At 65.0% G+C, this 12,441-nt stretch overlaps 1 protein-coding gene across 4 annotated transcripts in view; it reads right to left on the bottom strand.

The window, feature by feature from the left end:
* The window catches only part of PRDM16 (PR/SET domain 16), a 281,781-nt gene that overhangs the window by 6,323 nt on the left and 263,017 nt on the right, over positions 1-12,441 (bottom strand). The window contains exons 10-14 of one of the 4 annotated variants that reach the window (XM_053920486.2): positions 11,330-11,417; positions 8,527-8,696; positions 7,852-7,929; positions 3,457-3,626; positions 3,124-3,298 (exon numbers count right to left, since the gene is read on the bottom strand). In XM_053920486.2, coding sequence (XP_053776461.1) covers positions 3,124-3,298; positions 3,457-3,626; positions 7,852-7,929; positions 8,527-8,696; positions 11,330-11,417 — 681 coding nt within the window. Of the gene's footprint in view, positions 1-3,123; positions 3,299-3,456; positions 3,627-7,851; positions 7,930-8,526; positions 8,700-11,329; positions 11,418-12,441 lie in introns of all 4 variants that reach the window. The other 3 variants (XM_053920484.2, XM_053920485.2, XM_071220826.1) reach the window with 3 other exon arrangements.

Below are 12,441 nucleotides of genomic sequence, written 5' to 3'. Positions count from 1 at the left end.
GGGTTGAAGCCACGGCTGGGCGCTGCACAAGGGACATCTCCGGGCGGTCTGCCAGCCCAGCCCTAATGGGTGCGGCTCCTCCGGCCAGCCTGCAGGACTCAAGGCCCTGGGGACAGCCCAGGGCAAGCAGCTGCCTCGGCACCCGGACGGCCTGGGTCCTGGGGCTCCTCCGCCGAGGGTGGGCCGGGCTGCTGTCAGCTGCGGACCCTCCAGCACGGGCTTGTCTGGGAGACAGGTCCTTGACTCATAGGGTCCCTGCAGCCCAGGCAAGACCCCTCCGCTCTGGGTCCTGGTCATTAAAAGGCTGAGGAAGTGTGCCGGGCGGGTGTGGGCGCCCCGCGTCCTTCAGAAAGTGCCGCTGGCGCGAGTGCCGTTCATCAGCACGTCCGTGGTGGGCGGGCTGGGCGTGAGGGCCGCTCGGGCAGGTGTCCACACGCTTGCCGAGCTCTCTCTGGAACCCCGGTTCTCGTCCGAGCCCCAGATCTCGTTCCTCCCGGACCTTGCACAGCCCACGGGGGTCCGCCCACCGTGGTCAGGGGAGACTCGGGGCCTTCCCTCGGCATCGGCAGGGCAGGCGCCCTCTCCAATGCCCAGGACTTGTCCTTGCGCAGGGGCACTGGGCTGGGGGCCCTGCTCGCTGGGCCCTTGGCCCGCCCATCCTCACTTCGTGTCTTTCAGTGGGAAAGGACACTGTCCTTGCAGCTGCCCTCCAGGAGGCGCCGGGCCCGGCATATCTCCCTGTCACAGGTTCCCTGCACTGGGCACCGGGCTCGTGGCCGTCACCACCGGCAGGCGATGAGGCCAATGCCCTGTCTCCCCCCGGCTGTCCGCGGGGTGACCTTGGGGAGGGTCTCGGCCTCTTGGAGCCTGTGTCCTTGCGATGACCCCTCCGAGCAGAGGAGCAGATGAACGGGGGGGCAGCTGTGGGTGCTGGGGCATGGACGATGTTTGGCAAGTGGCCTTGTGTCCTTTAATCGAACCCGAGCAGCTTCAGGTGTGAGCCCCCGCCTGGGGACAGGGCCCTGCTCGCTTCATCTCTGTGTGCTCCCCCCACAAGCCTAGCCCATCAGTAGGAGTCCTGTGCCAGGTGGCACTCAGGGAGGGGGCCTGGCAGGCTGATTGTGGGGTCCAGCGGCTTCCGACAGAGTGGACCCGGGATGCGTGCTCAGGCCTCCAAACAGCGGCCTGGGGTGCACGCGTGTCCCAGAGTGGCCGGCACACAGACCATGGCCGGGCCTTCGACAGCGGGATCTTTGCTCCCAGTTCCCGAGATGCAGTCCAAGGTCTGGGCGTCAGAGGGCTGGGCCCTCTGAGGCCGGGAGGGTGAACCCGCCCCAGGCCGCCCCCAGCTCCTGGTGGCTGCTGGCCTCCTGGGCGTCCCCTGGCTTGTAGACCCCTCAGCCCACCTCTGCTTTGTCTTCACGTGGTGTTCTCCCTGTGTGCGTGTCTGCATCCAAATGTCCTGTCTTATAAGAACCCAGTCGTATGGGATTAGGGTCACCCAGCCCAAGTATGACCACATCTTCCCAAATTAGGTCACATTCTGAGGTCCTGGGGGCCAGGACTCCACCACAGGGGTTTGGCAAGGACACGCTTTAGCCCTCGGGTTTAAGGGGCTGCAAGGCTGGAAAGCCTGGCGGTCCCTGAACTGCCCCCAATGGTCGAGGGAAGGGAACTGAGTGAGACCCTGGCTGGGACGGAGCTGCCAGGGCCCCAGCCCTGTAGCATACTGTCTGTGACATAGTCGACCGAGACCACAGTGCCCACAGTGTCCACAAGTGACGCGGGGCACCCCTGCCAGGTGCCCGGGCTCCCTGGACGAGGCTTCGGCAGGACAGGCCATCCCAGGGCCCAGCTCTCCAGAGGACTTGGGGCAGCTTTCTCTGTCTGAGTCTCACTCAGTCCCTCCCCTGGCAGAAACGCTGAGGGCAAAGGTGGCAGGGTGGCACTGTCCCCTCCGCCCTGGTGGGCCTCCTGGAGCATCTTCCTCGTGGCTGACAGCCAGCCTGCCTCCAGGCTCAGGGAGGGGGAGCTTTCTGGTGCCCCCGGGCCCACCCCCATGGGCAGCCCCAACCCGAAGAAGATGGGCGGGCACATCCCTGCCGTGTGGCTTTGCCCTGGGCACGGGGTGCCAGTCAGGGGGCTGGGGCTTGGACGTAACCTGGCACCTGGGCGCTCCTGTCTGGGACGTTCTCTGAAGGTGGAGCCCACGCTGACTGAACCCCTAAGGCTCTCTAGGGGGTGCTGCAGAGTGTGCTGCCTTCTCCGTGCCCGTCCCCCCGACGCCCCAGGAGCACCGGTGACTCGGAGGGGCAGCAGGCTCCCGGGACCCCTGTCTCCTAGGGACTCTCCTCACTTGCTGCAGGCAGATGGGGAGGGACCTGGGCCCTGAGAGCTGTTTGGCCGCAGCCCACCCGTGGCCAGCATGGGGGCCTCAAGGCACCCCGCTCCTCTGGGCCTCAGTTTCCCCTCTGCAGAATCAGGGGCTCGCACCCCTCAGGTGCCCTGGAGGCTGACACCTGGTCTGGTACCAGCTTTTCCCCAAAGGGAACCCGTCCTGGGGCCTGGTGTGCCCTGCCAGGGGGCGGCAGCCCTGTGACCCGAGGTGGTGCGGCATGCCCTCCTCCTCCTGGCATCTGAATTCTGCCGTTTTTCTGCAGCTGCTGGTGTGAGCGTGTGCACACGCATGTGTTTAAAGGGGCACCACTCTTGTTTGCAAACCTCGAGTATCAGAGGCTGGCAGGGCCGTGGCGGGAGCCCTTGCCCACTGACATTGGGCTGCATAGTGCGAATGTCAAGGCCGAGCCGCACCCGCGGCCGCGAGGGCTGCGTGCCTGGCGCTGTTCTAGGTGCAAACCTGCATCGGCACCCTGCCCAGATGGAGAAACTGAGGCAGGGAGGGGCGCCCTTGCTGACACTCCCCTGGCTTCCAGGCAGCAGATCTGGGTAGAATAGCTGTCAGCTGTGGAGCCCGTGGGGCTTCGTCTTCTGCGGTGGGACCCTGGTCCCTGTCCAGGTGCGCCTGGGGGCAGGTGCCGGGTGGGTGGGCCTGCTCTGGGCTCAGCCACAAAGCTGCAAAGCTGAGCGTCCTCACAGCCCCGCAGCCCCGCACGGGTGTCTTACCTTTTGTCTGTTCGAGCTGATGCTTGGTTCATCTCGCTGTTGGCGATAAAGTTTCTGATTTCAGAGAAATAGGAGTCTTCCTTCTCGTCTAAAAGTGCGTGGGTGTCCGACTCGGAGGTGGGGGAGGAGGCGCTGGTCCCCAGGTGGTTCGTGAGGACCCCCGAATGCTGGCTCACTGCGTGGACGGGGCGTCAGAGGGGGAACCTCAGCGGGACTGCTCCCCGCCCCTCTCCCTCTCACGCCCTTCCCATCATCCCAGGCTCTCCGGGCCCCCCACCCCCGCCAGCTCCTGAGCCCCGGCCTGACAGCCCGGGCCCCGGGGGCGCGCCCCACCTGGCGCGTGCTCATGCTCATGCTTCTTGAGGTGCCGGTCCAGGTTGGTCTGCTGCCCGAAGCAGCGGCTGCACAGGTGGCACTTGAAGGGCTTCTCCTTGTTGTGGATGTTGCGGACGTGCCGCTGCAGGTTGGAGGAGATGCTGAAGGACCGGTCGCAGTACTTACACCTGAAAGACACCCGGGGCCTCAGAGAAGCCCCACGCGGGCCGGGCAGGACCCCGTGTCCCCAGTGGGTCCTGACGCCGCTGGGCCTGCCACCTCGAAGCGGGTCACGGTGAGGCTGTGCCCTCAGCGGGCAGTCGGGTGGCAGTTCATGTGGGATGTGTGTCCCCCCCCCCAACTCTCCAGTGTCTCTTCCTCCCTGTTGTCAGGCCGCCTCGTACGTCCACCTGGAGAGCGACGTGCTCCCAGCAGCCTCAAGGGGGCAGCATCTCACCATGGAAAGATGCTCAGGCCGGCCAGGGAAGCAGGGACCCTAGCAGGCTCCCTACATCAGTCCTCCCTGCACAGATGCGCCTGGTGTGGGAGACTGAGGGGAGCAGGGTCTTAGTGGTCCCTGGGCTGACCCATCTCCGGGGGGCCTCAGCGCGCCAATCCATTAGTGAGGGTGTGGGGGTGGCCCCAGAGGCTCCAGGAGACCCACCGGCTCCCTGGCCCTGCCCCTGTCAGGCTGCTTCCTCTATAGGGACCACAAATGACCACAGTGTCCCCTGTGGCGTGGGGGTGGCCAGCCCAGAGGCTCGGTTCATCTGTGTGCCCGTCTAGGCGGGCACCGCCTCCAGCCTGCCCCATGCACTCGGGACGATTAGGAGACACTCCTTCCCGCTGGAGCTTCAGCCGCATCTGTCAGAACACGCTCCTGAGACCCCGAGTTCATCTGAGCGAACAGCCGTGATGAACGGTCTGAGAGGCCTGCCAGGTGACGGGGGGGCCCCCGCAGGTGTGGGGCCCTTGTGCAGGGCGGGGCCCGACCACTCTCAGGACCCCCTGCAGAGGGGGAACGAGAGCCAGAGTCTGGAGAAGCCAGGAGCAGGGAGAGCCGAGCCCGAGGGAGGGCCGACCCAGAAGGAGCCTGCAACCCGGGCTCTGTGGCCGCCGGGGGCCTCCTCCTGGTGGCAGGAGTCCTAGCAGAGCCCGTGAGCACCCACTACCATGCTCCCGGCTGTTCTGTGTGCTCGGCTGGAGTCACACACATGTGTGTATATGCACGGGCACAGGGGTGCACACAGTGTATGTTAGCATGCACATGCGCACACACACGTTTGCACGCAGGGATGCGCAGTGTGGGCATGCACACAGCACACACATCGACATGCACGTGTGTGTGGCACACACACGTTAGCACACGTGTGCTCGTGCGCACGTACACATGTGGGTGCGTGCACACCTAGTGCATGTGTTAGTGTGCGCGTGCGTGCCCTCAAACATGTGCACACAAGTACACGGGCTAGCACATTAGCACACACGTGCACACACAGGCTCATGCACACATGGGGTGTGTGCCGTGTGAGTGAGTGCACACGTGCGGTGCATGGGCATGGGCACACACAGGTGGTTCTGGTTATCAGCACGTCCCCAGGGACACTATCCTCTCTATTCATAGTCTGATGACATCACGCTCCCAGACTATGGCCCTGCACCTCGGAGGGACGCTCAGGAAGGACCAAGGGCAAGGCCAAGCCGGCCCCAGCCCAGGTCTGGACCTTCACCACCTGCCCACCCAACAGGCATTGCTGGCTGAGCTGTGCCCACCCTCCACCTGCACTGCGCTCACACACTCGGCGTTCCTTTCCTTGCTCCTTCCAACAGCGCCCCCTAAGGGCGGCTGAGCAAACTGGGAGCAGCGGGCCTCTGGGTGAGAGACAGGCTTGGCGGGAGCTGGTGCTCGGTGGGTTGGAGAGCAGGGCAAGTGCGAAGCCCTCCCTCCAGCCTCAGCGGGGCCGGGAAGGGTCGGGGAGGGCAGGTCACAGAGAGCCCTGGGCGGCCCTCCCGAGTTCTAATCTAAATAAATGGCCCGGGCAGGCCAGTCTGTTTGAGATTTAGGGAGCGCGGGCCAGGGCTCGAGGGAGCGGAGTCTGCGAGCAGCTGGGGTTTGCAGTGTAAATAAGCTGACAAGTGGCGACTGGAATTTATGGCCGCACCGTATAACGTAACACCGTAACACCGCTGCGCTCCTGCGCGCCAACCAGGAGCACAGATGGCCGGCCACGGTGGTGGGCGGCTGAGGGCTTGCAGGGGACCCTGCTGGGACCACCGCTGCTGCCACCCCAGGGGAGCCAGCCATGGTGGACACCGCATGGGGCAGGGGAGGGCGAATGGCCCCGGCAGCGTCCTCCCTGGGAACACACCATCGCAGGGAGGTTGCCGCTGGTCATTGTAAGAGCAAAGGAAGGGACAGAGAGATTTTTGACACCAGCCCTAAAAATAAAACGGACAGAGGAAGCAGACAGGCACGGGCCTGGTGCGGGTGTTTGACTTAATGCAAACGGAGGGGCCGGAGCGGAGACGGAGAGGCGCGAGTCCCGGGTGGGCATCCCACTAGGAGCCTGCAGGCTGGCCCACGTAGGCTCCAGGCCCCGCTGGATGCCTCCCCCCTCGAAGGCCCCCCAGCATGGCTGCCAGGACCGATAGAGACAGCGACGCCCCTCAGTCCTCATTCAGTTATCCCCCTCCACCCCCCTCTGCCCGCCCTGTTCGCCAGCACCGTGAGAATGAGCTCTGTCTGCTCGCTGTCCCCCCGCGTCACTCCGGGCCCAGAGCAGCCTGCGACCACAGGCACCAGGCCGGGCCTGAGATTCGACCTCCCTTCCAGCAAGCGTGTTAGTCACACTGAACTGTCTTTCCTTCCCAGGGAGTGACAGGCTTTGGGACACTTTCTGAGTGAGTTTAGGTGGCCCAGGGTAAGCTGGATCATCAGGTGACTGCGTAGCCCCGGAGAAGCCTGCCTGTGCGGGGGACATTAGCTGGCCTCCCCGGCGCCCACGCAGCGGCACACGCATGTGCTGACCCGGGCTGGGCGCTGCTCACGCAGGCGGGCGGTGGGCGGGCATTTCTATCAGCCTCCTGGGGGTGGGGGGTCCCCCTCTTTGGTGGGTTTCTGCAGACAAAATGTGCGCATTTCCAACTTAAATCCTTCCAATGATCAAAGTCGGCTGGGCCCCCCAGTGACGTCACAGGGGAGTTACACCCCAGAGGCCCCCTCACAGGGCGACCTGGAGCCTGAGTCAGGGTTTGCAAAGCACACTCTCAAAGCAATCATCCTTACGTAGGCTGAGCCTCACAGATTGGAGAGAACAAAAGAAATCAATGATAATCACACTTTTCTATAAACACGCCGGACCCCCGGGGGCTCGTCCCTGGAACACTGTCCAGAAGTCGGCTCTCATTGCAGAAAACACGCAGGGCGGGCGGGGAGCGGACCAAATCCGCTTTCTGGGGCTTGCCTTTGTTGGCATTCACGTTTGCGGGGAGGGGGGCCCCTGTGCCGGCCACCCCTCCCACCCTGCTCTTCTCCAGCCATCTCCCAGGATGACTTCTTGGCATGTAAACCAGTGCCCCCCACCCCGCCCCCGCCTCTGGGCTGCCATCACCTGTGGCTGTTGTCTAAGGTGCCAACCGCCAGGCCCCTACCCGGCAGGGTTTCTGAAAGCCCGGGGCCACCCTCAGCCCTTCCTGGGCCCCGTGGAGACCCCAGGGACCATGGGAACAGGGCCAGACGGGTAAGCTAGAGCAACACTGGGTGGGAAACCCTGGCCAGTCTCGGGAGTCTGAGCCTCAGGTTCCGAGTCTTGGAAACGGGACTGCGCCCCCTTGTTGTGAATAAGAAATGCGGTGGCTCCCCCTACCCATGCCCTGTGTGGCCCCACTGCCGCCCCGGCACTGCCAGTAAGGCGGGGAGCAGACACATGGCTGCTGTCTGGGGCTGTCGAGGGGGGCCAAGCGAATCCCTCAGGCACCCCAAGCCTGGGCTGGGACCTGCATTTGCACGGAGTTCCTGTCCTCCGTCCACCCTGCCTTAGGCACTGCCTGGTCCACTGCCTGGGGTTAGGTTTGCCACGGCCACCATGGCGGAGCAGCCAAGGGTTCTCCAACAGGCTGCCTTTGGGACCCTGGCTTCTGGCCAACCCTGTTCTGGGTGCCTGTCCCAGGGGACACCCTGGCGCAGGGGGAGGGCTGCTCTGGGCCTCATCCTCTGCGGGCAGGTGGGAGCCTTCCAGAGGCCTGCTGGGCACCTCCTGCCTAATCTTTGTGACTTCCCAGGGCACAGGATGGCAGCGGGGGCGGGGAGGAGGGGCCCAGGGAGTGACAGGGAGCAGCGTGCTGGCTCCCACCGCCTGCCCTCACCGAGGCCGGGAGCCTCACCACCCGTCCCCACGCCAGGCAGGCTCCTACCTGTATGGCTGCTCCCCGGTGTGCGTCCTCAGGTGTCTTGTGAGGTTTGCGGACCGGGGGAAGATCTTCCCACAGTACCTGGCGGGAATGGGGAAGACCATCAAGCAGAGCCGCGCCAGCACAGCCCCCACCCACCGCCAGCGCGGCAGCTCATCCCCGAGGCCCTACACCTGGGGCAGGCGGCCGGTGACACACCCTGGACTTCAGTGTCTCCTGCCCTCCCCCCTGTCCCGGGCCCGGCTCAGCTTTGCAAGGGACTGTCCTACTCGTTCCCTATCAGGCTGTGTCCCTCCTCAGCATCATCTCCGCCCCAGGGTCCAGGGGTGCTGAACCGGCTAGGACTGACTTAGCTGGGCAGGGGCAGCTGGGGACAGACACAGCAGTCTCTTCCCAAAGCTGAGATTTCTGTCCCCGCCCAGTGCTGCAGTTACACACTGACCAGTGTGCCCTGGCCTCAAGCCGGCTGGCCAGGCTGAGGCGGCATTTCCTGCGCTCACAGGAACATAGCTCCATGGAGGTGGGGGGAGGTCTACCCCCAACACACATGTTTCGGGGTCTGGACCATTTGTCACTACTGTGCCGTGTGTGGTGCCTGAGTCTCCCGGAAGGGCAGGGTCACGGGCTGCCTGTGTCACCAGGGCCACCCACCAGCCCCCCGGGCTCCCCGAGTCTCACCTGCAGGTGTACCTCTCCTTGCCCTTCCTGAGGATGGGGTCCGACAGCGTCGGGGGCGGGGATCGGAAGTTGAAGGGGTGGTGGGGGAGGGGCTGCAGGGCGCCCCCAGAGTCCACCTTCATGGCCGCGAAGCTCTCTAGCTTCTCCGTCATCGTCTCGATGGCTGACATCTGCTGGCGTGAGAATGGGAGAAGCAGGGGGACCCCCCTGAGCCACCCTTTCTCTTGAAGAGTGAGGCCCCCCCAGGCATCCAGGGGGGGTCCTCTGTGGCAGCACATTTGTGGGCCAGGCCGGGCCAGGCCAGGAAGGCTGCGTGGGCCCTGAGGCCGTCACTGGAACCAGATACCCTGGCGTCTTCTCGGCCCCTGGGCAGGCTCGTCCTCCCCGGGACCCCCGGGGCAGTCCAGGGTCCAGCCTGTGGGAGCTGGAACCGGCCTTCAGCACCAGCCCCTCTCCTGGTGCCGGGGACACAGTGAGGTGGGCCCTTGTCAGTCCACATCCCCTCCTGTTGGGCCCTGCTGCCTTGACCCCACCCCTGGCCAGCCCTCCTCCATGTCTACTTTGGGCTAAGGACAAAATTATATCTATTTTGTTTTGTTTTGTTTTGAGCCTTGGAAAATTGAGACAGCTACCTGAATCTCAGGTTTTAACACGGATCACTGCCTGAGGCACCACCACCTGGTGGCAGCAGGTCATAATTGCAGGCAAACTACTAGAATTCAACAGCCTGAGACCAGACCCCACCAACTGAATGGGGGAGGTGGCAGTGCCAGTGTCACAAGGCACAGGACACAGTGCTGTGGCCAAAGGGAGCTGCCTCTCTGCTCCTTGCAGAGGCCAAGGGCCTGTGAGGAAGAAGGGAGTGTGGCCTTGGTCATTCCCACGTGGGGGGCAGAGTTACCATCAGACTGTGCCTGCCCCCTGAGTCCTGGGGGCTTGGGGACAGGAGAGGGGCGGGGAGGATGGGGCCGCGGAGACCTTGGCAGTGCCTCCCCCGGGTGGAGGGGCTGCCCCAAGAGTGCCCACTGTGAGCTGGGCCCTACGGGAGGCTGGGCGGGGCCTGAATGGGAAGGGCTTCTGTTACAGCCGGAGCCCCTCACGGTGTGAGGTGGGAGCAACCAACTGGTTACAATAAAAACACTCAGGAAGGGGCTCGTGGATAGGCAATGGCACCTGCCCATTATGGCCCAGGCCACCTGTGACCCCGCTCTGGGCTGCCAGCTCTGCCAGCTCTGTGGCGAGGCTTGGGCTTTGCCACCCTTGTGGGGTGGGGACACAAGGCTCTAGGCTGCCCTCCTGTGCTCCCCGATGGACAGACGGGAGCTGCGCCCTCAGGGGCTGTCCCGCCTCCCATGGGCCCAGCATGGGGTATGGGGCCCCTGGGACTCAGACTGCTGCCCGCCCGCTGTGGGTCTTGGTTTGAGCCACAGTCTTCCTCGGAAGGCTCTGGAATGCTCCACGACCCAGCCTCCCCAGGACCCCCAGAGGTGGGGAGGGGCCACGGCCTGGCAGGACCTCCTCGTCCTGCACCCTGGGGGCGGCCCACCTGCACGTCGGGCCTCAGAAACAGAAGGCCTGCCTGGATCTGACCAGTGCAGGCTGGCCCCGCCCTTTGTGAAGCATTGGTTATCTGGCTCAGGCCACGTAGTCAGGTGGCTTCCTGGGCATCTCTCGTCCCTCCACCACCCAGCTCTGGCCCGCGGGCGGGCAGCAGGGTGGCAGGCCCAGCGGACAGGAGGGACGATGGCCCCCCGCCAGGCGCCTCTTCCTCAGGCCTGGGTGGGCGCTGCGGGGCCATGGTGGGCCCAGCCCGCCCCGCCTGAGCCACCCGATCAGAGGTCCCCGGCCCAGCCCTCCCGCAGACACAAACACAGGATGTGCCTGGCTGGCTTGTCAGCTTTTTCCAGCCCATTCCGAAGAAAATCGGGGGAAGTTATTAACCGACCTCCTTGGCCCCGGCCAAACAATGGGAGGCTCTAAGTTTAGCTGTGAACCCAGGCGGGGCGAGGGTTTCACAGCCTGGGCCGTTTGTCCAAGGCAGAGGCTCCCAGACGGAGAACAATGCCCTATCTGGGGTCTGGGGTCCGGGTCCGGCCTGCACCACAATTCAGTCACCGGGACCCTCCGGGCTGGGGGAAGGGGCCTGTGGCTCTGGGGGTCTGGGCCCCACACAGTGGGACCAGCAGGCACACGGGCAGGGAGCTGGGAGACTCCGCCCAGCCCTGCGGCCTCTCTGTGCCTGCCCCCTGCAGGCCTGGCAGGGTGGGCACATGTGGGTGTTCCCCTGCCCAGATCCAAGCTTCAGTCTGGTGTGTGGCCTCGCCACCCTCTCCAGCCGCCAGGGAGGGCACCCCTCCTGCCCCCACCTCCTGGGACCCTCTGCTTGTCTCCTGTCCTGCCTCCTCAGGCCTGCTCTGCCCCCTCTTCACACATAGGCCGCCCTTTCCTGGTCTGTCCACCCAAGCATCCCCAAGGCCTGTGCACCCCAGAAAGGCCTGCCCACTCTACACCCCCTGCTGTGTCTGCTATCTTTCCTCCTACAAAATTCTTGGATTTACTCCCTTGGAGGTCTGCCCACCTCCCGCTGAGGGTCATTGCCCTCCTACAGCCCGAGTCAGGGGCGCTGGCCCCGTGGGCTGCTTCCAAGGGCCCCACAGTGCTGCCCGCCCAGAGGACCATCCTCCCTCCCCACTCATCCTGGCCGGTGACGTGTCGAGTCTGCAGGGGGAGGACCCTGGGCATCTGATGGGTAGTCAGGGAAGGTGCGCCTCCCCTGGAGCCCAGCCCCGCGCATGGGTCTCACCTGGGGGTGGAAAAGCAGAGGGGGCGGCCGCAGGAACTTCTCCTTCAGGACTCCCACGGGGTCGGGCACCTTCCGCTTCTCCACCCTGCTGGACAGCAACACAGAGGGTTACGTACACCCCCAGCAGCTCCGCCGGGCTCCTGCCTGGCCCCAACGGTTGTGAGGTGGGGGCCTCATCACGGTGGACCTGCGTCCATGGCCCCCAGATTACTGTCTCATCCAACAGCCCGGGGACATCCGTGACCTGGCCAGCCCACCACCTCCATGAGCCCCCAGTCTGCTGCCTGAGGAGCTTGCACTCCACTCCCTGCCCTCTCTATGCCCAGCTCTGGGCCCCTCCGAGTCTCCCTCCTGTCGCCCCACCCACGCCAGCTGTGGGCGCCGGGCATGTGTGAATGCCAAATACCAGAGCCTGGGACCCTTCCTGTGCCCCCAGCGCACCAGCCCTGCCCGGGTCGGCCCTGCCACGGTCCCTGGCTTGTCACCGCCGCATGTGCAGCACAGGGGAAGCTGCCGCTGACACCCCGACTTCCTTGTCCCTCTGGCCCTTGGCATGAGGCTCTCTGCCGGACTGGGGAAGTCACCAGGGCCTCCCCATGAAGCCAGGCAGGGTCCTACCCAAAAACTTGTGGCCAAATGCCAGTGACAACTTTGTTAGTCACAGGATAAGTGGAGGTGGCCAGGGCGCGTCCAGAGGTCCTCCCCCCAACCCCACCTGAAGTCCTCTCATAGCTTCCAGCCTTGCCTGTCCCAGCCTCCCTGTGGGAGTGGGATTCAGCCTCAGCCTGGGGGAGACCAGCCCCCTCCCCACGCAGACGTAGCCCCTTGGAGCCTGCCCCGGCCCGGTGGCTCCTGCTTTGCTCCTGCGGGGACCTCGCTTGGTGCCACCCTCACATCGATATTACATGTGACTCTGCCCTCCAGGGGACCGGCTGGGACACTGACTGCAGCAGGACAGGGGACAGTCACGGGAGAGGGGCTGAGTGCCAGGGGACTGCAGAGCTGGCCTGGGAGCCCCAGGGGCAGGACCCCTCGCAGGTGACTCCATGAGACCCCAGCCTGGTCCTGGCAGAGGGGGAGGGAGCCTCAGGATGCGCTCTGGGATGGCTGGG

The sequence above is a fragment of the Desmodus rotundus genome, chromosome 3, assembly GCF_022682495.2.
Source record: "Desmodus rotundus isolate HL8 chromosome 3, HLdesRot8A.1, whole genome shotgun sequence".
Classification (NCBI taxonomy): Eukaryota; Metazoa; Chordata; class Mammalia; order Chiroptera; family Phyllostomidae; genus Desmodus; species Desmodus rotundus.
This window is presented reverse-complemented; position numbering and strand designations above follow the sequence as displayed.